General features: G+C 37.7%; 1 protein-coding gene across 1 annotated transcript in view; it reads left to right on the forward strand.

Annotated features, from left to right (window-relative positions):
* grin3a (glutamate receptor, ionotropic, N-methyl-D-aspartate 3A) overlaps positions 1–14,780 on the forward strand; it is a 70,558-nt gene extending 55,778 nt beyond the window's left edge. Inside the window, exons 9-11 of the mRNA XM_039614750.1 lie at positions 4,040–4,201; positions 4,480–4,550; positions 12,893–14,780. Of these exons, the coding sequence (XP_039470684.1) occupies positions 4,040–4,201; positions 4,480–4,550; positions 12,893–13,457 (798 nt within the window). The 3' untranslated portion in view covers positions 13,458–14,780. The remainder of the gene's footprint in view (positions 1–4,039; positions 4,202–4,479; positions 4,551–12,892) is intronic.
* The last annotated feature ends 2,200 nt before the right edge of the window (positions 14,781–16,980 follow it).

Here is a 16,980-nt window from a genome sequence, read left to right on the forward strand (position 1 = left end):
AGCATACTGCGCTGGATCCTTTTGTACTTTGTTCTTTTTATTTATTTTCTTAGCTGCTGTGTGGATGGTAACATAATGTCTGTCGATCACAAGGATGTCGCCTAAATAAGCACTCGTGATTTGTACCTTTGAATGACAGCGTCTACTAAATACTTAATCTTAAATGTAAATTGCCATTTTATGAGCTCAGAAGCAGTAGTTGTGGTTGTGGCAATGTGGTACGTTGCATTGCCACAGATTCAATGTCACCTAAGTGAATCATTTCCCGGTGTGTAGCAGCTAGACGTGTTATAGATGCTATCTAGAGCTGCAGACATTTAAATTGCTCCGGGTACAATTCATTTTGCACCATCATACCTCAGTCTGCCTAACGTTATGGAGGAGAAAGCTGCTCAACTGATATTTAGCTTCATCAGGGTGTGTATTTCAATTTTTGCCTCACAGAAACCGCAGTAGGGTAATCATGTGCACACTTAGGGTTCTCATATTATTGGTAATGATTTTAAATATCAAGTATGTATCATTAACTTAAAATGATCTAAACTGATTTCTAAACTTTGTTGTTCACTTGCATACATCGGGCAGCATCAGCAGGGACCTCATGTCATATAAGCGATATGAGTTACTGACAAGGTTGGCCCAGTTTAGCTCTGCTCAGCACTTTTTTTAGCAATCATTTCTACCGATGAGTGACTACCACCAGCAGTAAGCCTAAGGATTCTGAAAAGATGAAAAATCTGATGGATTGGCTTCACTGAGGTACAGTAGCCAAGCTCTCTGGCATTCACCCAGCTCTCTGTCACCCCAAAGAATCTGATCCCATTTGAAGTAATAAAATCAATACCAATAAATTGCATATTATTCAATTACCTAACATTAGGAGGGCCAAACTTAGCATTACCGAGAAATAAATGGTGATAAAAGAAGTGAAGATGATGAAAGTGATGTGCTTTTTTATCGATTTTTTTTCTGCTAATTTATGCAGTCAAATGGTGAAATATAATAGGACCATTAGAAATGATTGTTGTATATAGTGGTATGAGACTAGAAGCGTGTGTTACCAAAAACCTGTAGCATATAGTATGTGTTTTCATGTGATGAGCCTTCTAATGAGGAATGTTGGAGTGTGCTATTGGACACAGATTCAAATTTGTTCTTTATTCAATGAAGCTGGAGTGTTAGGCTACGTTCACACTGCAGGCGAAAGCACATCAAATCCGACTTTGCGACCCATATCCGATCACGGTACGACAGTTTGAACAGCACAAATCCGATATTTTCAAATCCGACCTAGGTCACTTTCGTATGTGGTACTGAATCCGATACATATCTGATGTTTTAGAAAGCGATGGTCATGTCGCATTAAATCCGTCTTTTACGTCACTGACACAAGACAAACACCAATTATCAGCGCCGGAGAAAACAAACGAGAAAGCATGGCGGCCATTGTTAAAGCACGGGCTTTCTTTTTTCTCAGTGTCCTTCTTTCTCTAATTAATTTGTCAAAATTCTTTCGGTTACGACTGTGCAGAAATTGATAGACTGCTGCAACAACACCTACTAGCTCTGTAGCCGCCATTTTTACTTCCGCAACCAGAACGCGTTGTGTGTTCTGTTTGCGGACACACAACAGAACACAAGGGCCGTGAACCGTTCACACTAGAGCCCGTTTCCTGTCACATTTTATTTGTAGTGTGAACAACCAGACAAAAAAATCGGATTTGATCAAAAAATCGGAATAGAGCATTAAGACCTGCAGTGTGAACGTAGCCTTAGATCAGATTAATGTCACATATATACAGTAAGCTCATCTTGACTTTGAAGGATACCACAGTAGTTTTTTCCCCTATCCCAATGGATTTCTATAGAGTTTAAAATGTATTCCAGCACAGCCAAAGGTTACTATTCTCTTTATTCGACAACTTCTCAGGAATCATGATCGTCCACCCTCCAAAATTTCATTACGGCTAGCGTGCCAAGTCACAAAAATGCATTGACAAATTTAATCCATCATGTATTCTTCACCAACATGACTTTATAATGTAATCACTGCAGCTGCCCCGGTATCAAAAAGCTATTGCACACTCAGCACTAAAAAGATTCTTATGAGAATATACGTAACTACAGTAACTGCAACAAGTGGTCAGTTAAGCAAAGTGTGATATCACATTTGTACAGGGTGGGCTATTTATATGGATACACCGTAATAAAATGGGAATGGTTGGTGATATTAAAGTCCTGTTTGTGGCACATTAGTATATGTGAGGGGGCAAACTCCTCAAGATGGGTGGTGACCATGGTGGCCATTTAGAAGTCGGCCATCTTGGATACAACTTTTGTTTTTTCAATAGGAAGAGGGCCATGTGACACATCACACTTATTGGTAATGTCACAAGAAAAACAATGGTGTGCTTGGCCACCATGGTCACCAATCATCCTGAGGAGTTTGCCCCCTCACATATACTAATGTGCCACAAACAGGACTTTAATATCACCAACCATTCCCATTTTATTACGGTGTATCCATATAAATGGCCCACCCTGTAGATGGCTACATGTACAGACTCGCACAATAATATGGACACATTTAGAACAGAACGAGTGTAAATTAAGATGTGAAGGAGGCAATCACAATCTCGATCGTAAGTGTGATATCCCAGAGGGATTCTCTTATATTTCAGAAGAATGAGAAAACTTGTTCCAAGAGATTTGAAATTAATTTCATAACGTGTTTGCCCTGAGTTTGTAAATGCAAGGTGGTCTTACTTCAGATTTCCAATCCTCTGAAAAATTATTCTGTTTTTATTTAAATGAAACAAGCAATTTTTACTTGTGACTGACTTCATAATGATATTTAGAGGCTATCGCCCTTAATTTTGCCCTCAGTTTCTTTTTATGAACAAAATAAGCTAATAATCCATATAAATCACATGTAAGCCATACATTTAATATATTATTTATTGCATTGTGTGTCTCAAATAATCAGACAATGAGAATTTCAAGAAATAAGTATAAAGCTTAAAGTCATTTACTGTCATGTAAATAAGAGGACTCTATGCAGTCCTGTGAAAATCTAAGTACACCCTAAATTACAGATTCAGTTACTTATAAAACCATCTTTAGCAGGAATAACTTAAAGTACTTATTTTCTATATGACTTTGTAATGCCCTCACACTGTTGTGTGACTTATACTGGGTCATTGCAACACCTTGATTCTTTTCCTTTTCAGCCGTTCTGTTGTAAATGTTCTATGCTTCATTGTCCTGAGATCAATGCCCTGTTGCATGACCAAAGTGAAGCTTCAGCAGCTCATCAGTTGGCCTAGCATTTGGCTCTAGAATAGTTTGTTGCAGGGTTCCTGTGGCTGCAAAACCCACCACCAACCACCAAATCATCATCACTAAAGTGTTGTGCTTGACAGATAGTATGAGGTGTTTGTGCTGATATGATTTGTTTGTTTTTTGCCAAACATCTTTGTTTTGGTCTCATCTGTTCAAAGGACATTGATCCAGACATCTTGTGTTTTCTTCAGATTCAACTTTGCAAACATAAACAGTGCTACCATGTTCTTTTTAGAGAGAAGAGGCTTGCAGCACTTCGAAAAAAAGGCACACTTGTTCATTTTTTTTAAAAATCATACTGTCATGAACTTTAATATTTAATGTGCTAACTGGAGGCTGTAACATTTGAGGTATTGCTCCTGGGTTTTTTGCAGTTTCTCTGAGCTTGCAAGGTCTGACCTCTGGGTAATTCTGCTGGGGCATCCACTCATGGGAAGATTGTGGCATTGTGTTAACAAACAACTGAATGCTCCAGACCAGTAAATTGCCAAAGCCTTTACTTTTATAGTCAGTTGCATAGCATCCTGCGAAAACAATCTGTTTCACTTGACTGTTCATGGATTGTTTTTAAACATCTGCTTCTCCATATGCATATCTGTATACACACTCCCTGTTTAACCTCCTTTATCCTTCCCACCTTTTCACTTTCTCAATCTTCTCTATCATATACTGATTGTCTCATTTTCTTTCTCTCCAGACGCTGCAGATGGGTATAAAGCATTTTTCTGGTCTGTTTGTGATGTTGTGTGTGGGTGTGGCTTTATCTTTGCTGACCACCATAGCAGAACACATTGTGTACAAGCTGGTGATCCCAAGGGTCAAGGAGCCACGCTTCAAATACTGGCTACACACAAGCCAGGTACGGACCAGACTCACACTCAAACACACATGTGGTGACCGTGACTGTGGTCACACTATAATTTAAAAATAGTTTGTGCAAGCAATTATGAAAAATCTACTAAGATTTATAAAATGAATAGTTTTTATCTACAGTTTCTGGTTTTTCCTAATTTTGTGCATTTGTTTTTTGTTCTTGCTTTGTTGTTGCTGCTTATGCTAAAGTCTTTCAGACACTTAAGAATCAGACAGATCATTTACAGTAAGCACATAACAGCTAACTTGTTGCTTGTTTTCCAGAGATTACACCGGGCCCTCAACTCAGTCTTCACAGATGACAAACTACCGACTATTACAAAGCCTGAAAAGAGGTACTGTTATTGTCTTTAAAGTGTGGGCATTGTATCATTTCAGTTTGGTCTTTCATCATCTATACTTAATGAAACATCCATCCCTAAGTGACTGAACTGAATCTGATCTGAGCACATATGTGTTGCAATTATTTATGAATTGTTTGGAACATTTTTTTGTTACCTTCATTGGCACATTACAAAAATTCAGTATATGGTGCAACAGATCCATTTTAAACCACTCTGACGAACACTTTACAACAGTTTTTGTTGTTTTTGCTGTTTTTCGTAGGTGTGATGTAAGAATTGTTTATTAAATCCTGCTTATTTTCCCATCACTTTGGATTTTTAAACACAATAACATAGTTACATATTACAAACGAAGATGAAAAATGCTCCTAAATGTGATGCATGCTTAAATAGATCACACTGACTGAGACTAAAAATGCAAACAAGGTGTTCCTGTAAGAAGCCAATATTTGAAAGTTAAATGGTGCATTGGCCAAATTATACGCCGAACAGTAAGTGACATCAATTAACATCCAAATGGAAGTTAAGGGACCCATTTTTAATCAAAAACTAAATAGAAAGGTCAATCTGTTGGAAGCCAATTATCAGTGAGGGAAATTGAGAAAATACTCTCACGCTGACGTCACGTGGTATTGTTGGAAACAGTGGGTGAGAAAGGGAGAATCAGTAAATCATGAAAGCGTCTTTATGTAGGCACTTTCGGTGTCCTTTGCATGGGGCCATTTAATTGCACATATAAGTACATATTAGTTGCATACACTTTGATACTGTGTGCCATAGCGTAGCCCCGCCCTCTTCACATTTAACCATCAAGCATCTAATCATACCACTACCCTTTGTCTTGATTTGGATTTACTTGGTCTCCCCTTAGAAGCAAAATAAAGTTCCATTTTATAGTATTACATTCAACTTGAAAGATTGTCCTGCACATTCACATCTACTACTCACGCCACACTGAGAGCACACTCAGGTGGAGCACTTAAAGTAAGGATTAAATACACTTAATAATTATGGAGCCGAGGCCATGTGAGGGATGCCTGTGGTAATGAGGATGGATTGCCTACTCTTGCATAATTATACTCATTCAATCAAGTTATTCTGCATGCTGTCTAAGAGTCAGAAATTATTACCGTCTCATTGTCAGTGCTCTGCCGAAAAACTTGTGTGTCAAAAGTGTCTTTTGTGCAATCAGAGCACTGAAATCAGATCTTCCCATGCAGGATTTTATACTGCAGACAGTTTCAGCTTGAATTAAACTGTGCGGAACGATGCCAAAATGCATTATTATCAGTCCTAGTCTGTACTGTATGGTACTGAAACCCACTATACAGGATGACCAAATGGAACACATGGATGGAAATTAAATTGGCAATCACTACTACTTAGGATGAAGCTATAGCACATTTCATTTCCTAAGTGTGTTAACTGGGATGTAGGAAAACCCACAGACAGCAGAGAACACTGTCTGTGTGAGATAATTAGCAGCAGTGTCTGTAATACCGTGAAATATTCTCGGATGGCCAGTTAAGATTGCATGCTTTGGTATCAAGCACAGTGTTAAGGTCATGAAGCTCTGGCAGTGACTGACAGCCAGGCTAAAACAGGATTATCTGTCGCTTTGAATACACCAATGATATCAGTTACAATTCAGCTACAATACTCAGTTTCAGTAGTGGAGAAATTGCCTGAATGGTTCCGTCTCTTTAATAGCTAATACTAAGTACTAAATACGTAATACCTAATACTAAGATTACATAAATTAGTTTTTGTTTTTTAATAAGCAGTACACTTATTTAACATTGTATTTCATAATATTTTATTTACAGTTTTCTTTTTTTGTGGCCTTCCATTTAATATGCATTATTTTATTTTGTTTTGTTTTTATCTGAGTAGGGTTTTCATTTTCTAATTCCAATCCCACTGTCTCATTTAGGAAAAGTAAAATGTAGATATTATTCATGCCATGGCTGACATGTGCTTAGATGGAATTTGTTGCATGTTTTTAAAAACCTGCTGACACGGGTCAAAATAAAAGACAAAAAAAATTGTAAGCTAGTTTTAAAGTAATTTACTTGAGACTGGTGTTCTACGCTATAGTCCAATGCAGTGATTCTACATTTTGTTTAATAAAAGACACCCTCTGTCCTCGGCATAGCAAGTTGTGTGTCTTGTTTTGACTGCCGATAGCAACATCTGTACTGATATACGGGCTGGGAAAATAAGTTACTGGTGAATAAAATAAAATAAAATGCAATTTAAAAAAAAAATCTTTTTAGCTTAAAGAACTGCTGCAGGTAAGTGTAAGTAGGGAGAGAAAACTTCACTGATTGACATAAGATAGAAAAATAACTGCAAGTACTGGAAGTTGTGATTTACAATACTATCTGATGCTGTTTGGTGTGTCCAAGTTTTGTTTTGACCTCTCATATAAAGAATATAATTCAAATCGAGTCCATCTTTAGTTCAGGCAGGAAACACAATCAAGCCAATGTTTCAGTCATATTACCTAAACAGCACGCCCTGCAAGAGATTTGCCAAATGCAAATCTCTTGCAGGGCGTGCTGTTTAGGTAATTTTAACTTCACACTTCAAGCTGCTTTGCAACCAACCTCTACCCCAGCTTCTTTTTTATGTAATGTGTCACTTAATGTAGGTTATCATTGATGATTCTTTGAATATTTCTGCTTTTGGCTTTCCATATATGTTGGAAGGGTTGTAAGAATTTCACTCTAGGAGGACCAAAAATCTAACCTTTAATCCAACCACTGGTAATACACAGAAAGGCAGCATTGAAGCACAAGCAATGCAGACATAGGGCAGGCAAAATGCAAAATTCAAAAACATGACAAAATATTGTACACAAGGAAACCAGAGACTAAAACCGTGGGCCGAAACAAATAAAAACACTAGGAACTCCAGAAAAAAGGTACAGGAAAAAAAATCACTAGAAAACTGGACTAGTAGTAACAAGACAATATGGGAGAACAAATGGGTGAGTGATTAAGTAATTGGACACAGAAGAGTAATTGGTAGTTTGGGAATGGATGTAGAAAACAACATAGGTCGGATTAATCAGGTCATAGATTATAATTATCAAGGATGGGAAAACTACTAAAGGGAGGAAGTAAAACTGATTAGAATACACAAAGACTAATGATTACAAAATATAACAGGAAATGACTTGAACCAGAACACAACACTCCAAAACCAAAGGTGAGCAACTTTCCAAAAACTTAAATAACTACACATGGAAACAACAGTCTTTCTATACATATATCTTGAATTTAAAACATAGATCCAGTACATTTTATTATAGAGGAACAGTTGTCTCAGGCTGGAGAAAATAAATAAAAATGTGTGCTACACGTTCTAATGTTGCAGAAAAATAATCATTCGAATTTTGGCATGACTTGAATGTGACAAAGTTGCAAACATTATGTTGCACATTTTTCTTTCTGACCTTGATAAGCATTATATTTTGTGGGTCACTGCACGGTGGTAATTTCTACAAGGGCAAAAAAAAGTAAAGTCTGTGTTCATATATTTTCCATTGAAATGGTGTGAACACTGTTTCAATCATTGTACCAATTCATAAAAGATGAAGGAGCTGCTCTCGGAGTTAACACCCTGAATACCAAATCAAGAAAATTGCTTAGATGGATGGATAAACAATGAAGGAATCCAGCTTTTTAGTTAATGCGAAAAGAGGAAATGCTGTAGAATACTAATGAAAAAGAATCATCTTTATTTATCTCACACTTTTCAGAGCAGCGGAATTGCTTTAAAAAAAAAACAATAAATACTAAATAATAAAAGCAGAAAATGGTTGAAAAGAAGGATAATATATGTCAGTTAACTTTAAAGTATACAAGTCTATAAACTGATTCCTTTTTTTTTCTCCTTTGGCTGTGATTTAAAAGCCTTAATTTTCCACAAATGCTTTAGTGCTGACAGTGCAAAGACCTCATACCTCTATTTCTTTAAATCTAAATGTTCTCAAACACACCGGGGACCTACCTGTGAATATCTCACTTCATTCAGCCTTACATACTGGTCATATTTCCTACCTTCACATGGTCCAGTTCCATTTTGATCTGGGCCAAGAATTCCTTCATAATAAGTGTTTAAACCGAATTTTGAAATATATATCAATTGCTATGCATACATCTATTTTCACATAACATAATTTCCTGTTTTACCTAAAAGATAAAAAGATAACAGCCGTGAGATTCAAATATATTTTATCTACTTTTTATGGGGTTTATCATATACCCATGTATAACCATTACAACTGTTAAACATTGTGCTTAATGCTATAAGATTAAAAAAAGCTAATTTTAAATATCAAATCAAGATTAATATAACATTAATGCATTAGTCAATATCAGAATATGCAGCATAATTTTCATTGTTGTCAAGGTGTTCTTTTTTGAGCAGTGTACACAAATTTTTAACATCTGTAAAACAGTATAAAAAATTAAAATATTTAATTTTTTGTGTATTTTGGGTCACTTTGGAAAAAGACTGGTTTAAAGGATGAAATTTATTTTATTTTTACTTATTTCAAATGTCAAAATTAGTGAAATTTGACCAGTATAGAATGTAATAGTTATAGAATAGTTGAAGAACTTCCTACACCTACTGGTTACATTTATAAATGCTGAAATTTCCATTATTATCTCAAGACTTCAAAATGTTCCCTCTTTTACTGCAGACACAAGTGCAGGTGTCCTCCTGTCAAAAAGATGCACATATGAATTTAATAAAATTAAAAACAACTCTTTTCATGTTGTGTGTCAGCTTTAGCTTAAAGTCTCTTTTGATGTCTGGAGTATCTCATTAAATTCTCCTTGTTACTTTTTTATCGCCAAGTGAAAATACCTTTGATTCAAAGAGCTCATCTGTTAGGCTTCACTTTGTGTGATGAGAGTATCTCATCTTCACTGCTTTAATAAAATCATGGTTATTTTTTTCAGCTTGCAGAGGTGGTCCAGTAGATTTTAAAAAGTTTCTTTTTGGAAAGGAAAAGAAAAGAAATTTGCTCCTTTGTTAGACTTCAAGTTCAATAAGGCCTACAGCAAACATTGGAGTTGAGAGGGAATATGTTTTATGGTATATTGGTACTTTATATACTTTAAAGTTGTATTTTCATCTTCAGTAATAAAGAGCAGACAGTTAAGGCAATCTGAGGTATTTTTATTATGGTCTACAGTTTGTATACATAAAATATGTTTTCTTAACTTGACTTTTCATACTTTGCATCATAAATATAATTTTGTTAACCCTTGTGTTGTCCTCGGATCAAAAATGACCCGTAGGTGTATGGCAAACAAGTGTATGGGAATCCCGAGGACAACACAAGGATGCATATTTTACAAAAATTGTGTATTTCTTTAAATTGTAACACTGAATATTTCCCTTGGCTTTTAATTCTCTAACTTAACCGAACAGCTCATAATCTTAAATAAATCAATTGTAGACAATGAAGAAATAAATGAAGCTTATTATATACTAACCGAACTAAACAATGGAATAATAGCTAAATATACAAAATCAGTTTAAATGATAAGGGCAACATCAGCCTCTAGCAAACATTTCCATGGTTGGTGAAGCATAAAAGCAAGGACACAGTGGTATTTTCTCCAGTGATAACAGAACACTCATCTAACTTCTCATTTATGTAGTGTAAATGCCTTTATTTCTATCTTCTTCCTATTAAGTTCTTGCTGTGTTTTTTTACATGCCTTTTTAATCTTTTTTAACCCTGGTTTATTTTCATAGTCAGTACAATCAAAGAAATTGACATATCACCAAGGTGAACTACAGCTGCATGTTTTTCAGAGGTTGTGTAGCTTTAAAGTGCTAGTCAAACCTCTTTGAATTGATATTTTCTTGTTTGTTATCCTTCTACGTTGCATGTTACGTGATATTAAATTATTTTTTTAAGTTGAAAAAAGGCAAGAGGAATGATGTACATTGGACAATGATTAAGGATCATAGTGCTACTAAGAATGGAGGACAGCAAAAGGGAGAGGGAGAAAAAGAGAGGATTTGTAAGGTAATACATGTTAAAGGTGCAAATGAACATGAAATCAGTGGTGTTGTGTCACAGTAATGTCTCTGTGGACCTTCAGTCCACATTACTGCTGCTAGTGCTTGTTAGCGCAAAGATCACAGTGGACCTGGGGTTGGATAGGAAAGGTTTTGGGGATGAGGGCTGGTGGCAGAGGAAATTAATTGGACATGAATTTGATTTCTACATTGAGCTCTGGCAATGTCTTCTTTTTTGTGTTCAGTACCTACATGTGGCGACAGCCTATTCATTAAAAAAATGTGTGCATAAGACTGAATCCAAGCATCTGCCGAATATTATTTGGTGAGTTGCTGCTACTCCTGTGGTTTTTCAAACCTTAATCCCAGGTTCCAAGTTCTAACAAAACTGAATTGGCAATATGACCATTCAGCTAGTCAGTCAGATAATGAGATGTACTTTAGGAAAATTCCAAAAACAAAGCAGTCTGGGGACCCACCGGCTGTTTTTTGATGGCCTAGCCTTTGGGGACAACAATGAATGTATAGATGTAGGGCTTTTTAAAAAAGCTAATAACAAACTGTCATTGTGGGGAGATAACCAATGCTTTTGAGATTGCAGTTTGGCAAATGCATTCCCTTTTTATGCTCTCCACATGGATGTTTTACTTGCATTCAACAGCTTCTTAAATGGTCCATAGAACTTGGACTACAAGCAGAACATAAATATAACTGGGAAATGGCCCAGTACTTGTTACTCAGATCATCCATTTGGTGGATTACCTGCTAGAGGATCTTTGTTAGTACAGTTATGTGGAAAAAGTCCACCGCATGACCTCGTAGAGCCACCTTTAGCAGCAGTAACTTGAAGCTTTCATTTTCTGTATGACTTTATCAGTCTATCACATAGGGGACTTTTGGCCCACTCTTCTTGACAGAGTCTCTTCAGTTCATTGAGGTTTGCAGGTTCTTGTTTACACACGGCGAGAAGAGGTTTCTTCCCAGCAACACTTTCAATCAGCCTCTTACTTACTTGTTTTTTATTCTTATTGTACTGTCGTACTGACATTAAGATGTACATGAACATGAACATTTGAAGGTATGACTTGGGGTGAATTTGCTGTGGCGTCCAGTCCTAAGAAGACTGTGGCAACACACCTGAATGCTCCACTGAATCAAACTAGTGGTGGTCACACTTGCTATTGGTCAGATAACCAAGTGCGTTTGATCAGCACCATCTGGATGCTAGTTAGTCAAGGTGTCTTTATATACTGGCAAGGCTGTAAGTCAAGCTAATATCCACCCACAGCTTTTCTTTTTTTAAAAAAAATAAAATGTTTCATTTTGTTTCATTTTACCAAGAAATTTACATGGGCTTAACAGGAAAGATATAGCGGCATTTCCTTAGGGAGGCAAAAAGCAATTAAATGAGGAGGGTTTGGTCCTCATTACCTGGAATGACCTGAAATACAACAGAATCACTATAAAAATCTATTATCTTTTATACACCAAATGAGAAGATTTTGTCTGCCTGTTAGAAAAAAGATCAGCATATTACCATACTCACACTCTTGTAGTACTGCATGCCAAGGATCCTTGAGCAAGATACTAACCCCAAGTTGCTCTCCGATGCATTCATCAGAGGAAAGATGTGTTTGAATGCTAGGTAAAAAGCACTTACGTAGAAAAATTCATAGGAAAAAAAAGTGCTATGAATGGATGAGACAAGTTGTGTAAAACGCTTCTAGAGTAGAAAGGTGCTATCTCGAGAATAAAGGCAATGTCTCTTACTCGAAAGTTAGAGGAATTCCACAGTCAGTAGGATTCAGCTATGTTAAACAAATGTCCAAATTTTCATGATAATTCAAAAATGACATTTAAATGTTGTGTACTGATCAGCCAGCAGAGCCATAAGTCATCCCTAAGAACGTGGTGCTTGTGTAGACAAAATAAACAATAAACAGGACAATACCCAAAGAACACCCTTTTCATGTGATGACATATTTAAGGAAAAGCGAAAAACTATTTCTTGGTAAGCAGTCGCACTGCTATTCTTCCAAGACTGTCAATGTAACTCCCATAGCAATCATTTCCAGTCTTTACCCCCGTAAGCAATCTTCTAGAAATTGTCCATCTCTTTCAGTCCAGCTCTGTGTAAATTGCTGTTTGTCATATAACATGTTCAGAATTGTGTGTGCTGTGGCAACTCATGGTTTAGCCATAGCTGACGCCTTGATTTTATATTGGATTCAGACTGGAAACATGCAGTCAGATGAACTGATGAAGGGTTCTCCTATTTCCAGGTGCAATGAGGGAAACAACCAGTCTGCGCCTTGGAATCCTGCAGAGTCATCCCACTGCAACAGGCGAAGGATCCTTCCACAAGAGATGCAGAATGACCTGGAACGCCCATCATCCCAGGATCTCCCTCCTCCACCGCCCCCTTCTCCCCTCCCTCATCCTCACTCTCTCCCTCTGCTGGAGAAACCCCTGCCTATAGTAACTACCTCTAATGGTCGCTCTGACCTGTTAGGGAGGGGTTTGGACCAAGGACTGGGGCCAGGGCAGGGCGGTTCTGGGCAGTGCCGTGCTTTGGGAGTGGGCGACTGCGGTCCAGGTCTGGGTGTGGGACGGAACCCACTGGTTCAAGAACTGTCAGAACTGGAGAGTCAAATCCTTGTAATCAAGCAGCAGCTGCAGTCAGCCATGAGGAGGAAGAGAGAGCTTGAACAGTACCAATCAGAAAACCAGCAAGCAAACCAGACTGCACCCAGTCAGCCCACTTCACACCAATCTAACCAGTTTGTTCAGTATACCCAGACCCACCAGCAGACTAACCAACACAAAAACACATGTCCGGAGTTCTGAAGCCAGTCCCAATTTGTCCAGGAAAGAAAAACCTGGTTAACACACTGGACTAGTTTTCAAAACCTCAGCTGGGTCCCGGAAATAAATCCTTGCCTGAGTTCTGAAGTTAGAACCCTCACCGATTTCCAATGGCAGGATCCTCCTTATGGCTCTGGAGCTCCCCTGAACACTGCACTGAAATGTTCGGCAGTGATCAGATCCTGCTCTGCAATTCCAAGTAGGACATTTTCTCACTCCTGGAACATGAGATTGAATTAGATGAGAGGTGCTGGATAAGGGTGAACCAGGGATCTTGAACCAAATCTGTTCTGTTGTATCACTAAAGAGCTTTGCAATTCCTTTCCCCTCTCAACTTCCCTTATATTACCATTTTCTTTAACTCCTTTTCATGCCTATCTGGTTCTTTTACCTTTTTTCCTGTTTATTTCTTCCTTTTGTCCCTGCCATGCCTTCCCCCCTAAAACCTGATTTTTCCAAGGGTACAGATTTGCTTGCTATGACGTTAAGCCTGATCACAGATATGAGGACTCTTTGGTATTTAAGCTTAATAGACTAATTCACCTGAGTCTTTTAAGACTCGCTGAGAGTGTCAAATGACCTGAGGTTGAACCCAGTCATCTAAGTCTTTATGTTTGTGTGTCTTGCTGAAACCTTGTATCTTTCAGCTATTACCACTGATGTTTCTTGCCTTTGGTAGCGTGTTTGTGTTGGTTAGGGGTATTTATTTCTCTAATAAGCCTTTGAAAGGGTCGGTTGGGTGGTTAGATGTAATCATTTTTTTTAAGAAGATAAAGCTTTCGCAAGACACATTTACATCCGTAATGAACACCAGGTTGACATCTTATGGTGGATTATAAGCGTACACACAATCTTATTTATGGTTCACTGTACAATGTCCTGCACTTCACTGATGCACACTGAATAAACAAAGTCACCTTAACTTGTCAGAGTTTGAGTTAGGGTCTAGAAGTATTTCACAGTGAAATCACAACAATGGCAAGCTGGCAACATAAAACCTAAAACAGGATTAAATTGAACAGTCTCCAGCTTTTTCCTCGGTCAGGGACCCAAAACAAAACCTTTCTGTCCAGGCTCTTGAGGTCATACTGGTGCTCTTGTAACATTGTGACACAACAATACACACTTTTCAGTTCCTCATATAAGCCAGCTGTTAAATAGTAACTGTATGAACACAGACCACTAGTTTAACTCTGACACGTTATTAAATGTGATTTGCATTCAAAAATGAACACAACAAAACAGCTCCCTCTCTGGGGCTCTGTTTCCTTGCATCGTTTCTCTTTGGGTTTGGACATGTTCTGTTATTAAATATCTTCTTTGCACTTATCTTACTTGCAGCATTTCTTTTGTCCCCCCAGTGTCTTAAAAATGTTCAATTTTACAGGTCTGTAAATTATTTCCTGTACAAATTAGAAAGCAGAGTGTGGCATGCTTAGACTCTGAGGCTTGCTCATAGCTCAACCTTGGTTTTAAGTTATTATGCCTCCAAAACCTTGATGCTGCTAGTTGCAAAACAACTTATTTCAAACAGGTTTTTTAGAATCCTTAATCTCATTTATATCTGGCAGCAAAGTGGATTTACTGCCAAGTGACTCAAAGGAAGACCAAAAGCTCAATGATTTTAAGAGGATTTAAGGTATTTCCTTGCACTTACGAGTCCCCAGCTTCGGTAAGAGAGACAAGTGTGAATCGACACTTGAGAACAATGGCTGACAGCCACTGCAAACCAGACTTTTTTTTGTATTTATAAAAGCTTCACCATTTAGATTCATCTGCAGTCACTTATTTTAGCTCATTTTAATAGATTCTTTTATAAAAATGTACAACAGCTATATATTAAAAAAAAGTCAAACCACTCAGAGGTTTGTTCCCTACCTTGAAAACTACATTTGGTTGTTGCTATTCTTCACTCATATTGCTAGGGGACAGCAATTTGGACAGGAAGGCATACTCAGAACAGCTAACGATGACATTTTATGAAGACACGGCATGGTAAAATACCGCCGCACACACAAACACAAACAGCTCCTATCTATTTAGCCAGTGTGTCTGCAGGGTAAGCGCAGGCTGTCACAGCTGAAATGAATACCTGACAGAGCAAAAGAGCAAGTGCACAGACTGAGCCGTCAGCTTTCTTTGTGTCTCTGTGCGTGTACGCCTTGCTTAGCTATGACATAAACATCAGTGAAGTCGACGCGGCTGTAACAGGATGAATCACTAGAGAAGCTAAATAACGCGGTTTTAGCACAACTATGCTCATTTTAATCACTTTTCTAGGTAGCACAGGTAGCAGCTGGACAGGGGTGTGGTGTGAGGGAAAAGAAGGGCTGCCTGTCACAAGTTATGACATGAGAGAAGAATAAAGCCATAATTATGGTGTTTTTTTGAGTGCCTGTGTAAACACAGGTTCACTTAAACATCCCGTTTTTCTTCTGACTTCACCCCCAAAGCAACAATATGAAGGATCAGGCTCAAATTTCAGTCATCTGCATTCATTTTACTTAACTTTTCGTTCAAAAACAACCCTTAAGGTGTACTCTGCCTCTGCAAACGTTCTTTATTAAACACAAAATTTAGGGCCATGGTCTCAGGGTTGACTGGTCGATTCAAACACTGACTGCCAGATTAATTAATGTTTACATTTACTGAGCATACACTCACAGTCAACTCTAGGCTGACTGACACCATGCCAATGAAGTCATTGGTGTAGCTGCACTCTGTTAAAACAGATGGTCTAAAAAAAATATCATTGCAACAGCTCACAGTTCAATTTCCAGGGATGCATATCCCCTAAAAACAGTAATCTTACAACTCTGTTTTAGAATAATTGACTGCTTTTATGTTTAACATGTTAGGCTTTGAGTGAACATTGTCTGGAAATATGTGGCCTTTTGTCATCAGAAGCTTATCAACCTATCAATCAATCAATCAATCTTAGTCAGTCTGTCTATGTCTATGAGCACAACTCATCTGCAGTAGACGGTTCGACTATAACCAACAGGTTATATTTTGGTTACAGCCTGTGTGATTTTCTACATTTCAAGTCTATGATTTTAAGTTGTTAATGTGAATTTCTGTGCATGCAGAAACCAAAAGATTTGCAATTTACATCAATTTATCACAGTTTATTAACTGTATTAACACAGACAGCTTCGATAGTAGACTGACTCTGTCTTATTGTCGTTTTATTGCCATCCTAACATACCAAAGTCACCTTGAAGATGGCAACTGTCTGCAAGTGGCTGCAGATCTAGTGCTTAACTAGAAAGCAACCATTTCAAAGGCAATGAGATTGCAAGTCTGTTGCATATGGTTGCAATAATTTTGGTTGAACTGAACGTTTGTTGAGTGAAATTGTCCTGTGACTCAAACATCGTGCTTGAATAACAAACCTGTTTTGGTTTTCTTCAACCTAGGAATGCAATATGTCCTTGGGCTGTTCCTCTAATAATCCAGTGACATTCAGTGATTAAGGACCAACTGCATTACACTTCCATCTTGC

The sequence above is a fragment of the Oreochromis aureus genome, linkage group 7 (genome assembly GCF_013358895.1).
Source record: "Oreochromis aureus strain Israel breed Guangdong linkage group 7, ZZ_aureus, whole genome shotgun sequence".
Classification (NCBI taxonomy): domain Eukaryota; kingdom Metazoa; phylum Chordata; class Actinopteri; order Cichliformes; family Cichlidae; genus Oreochromis; species Oreochromis aureus.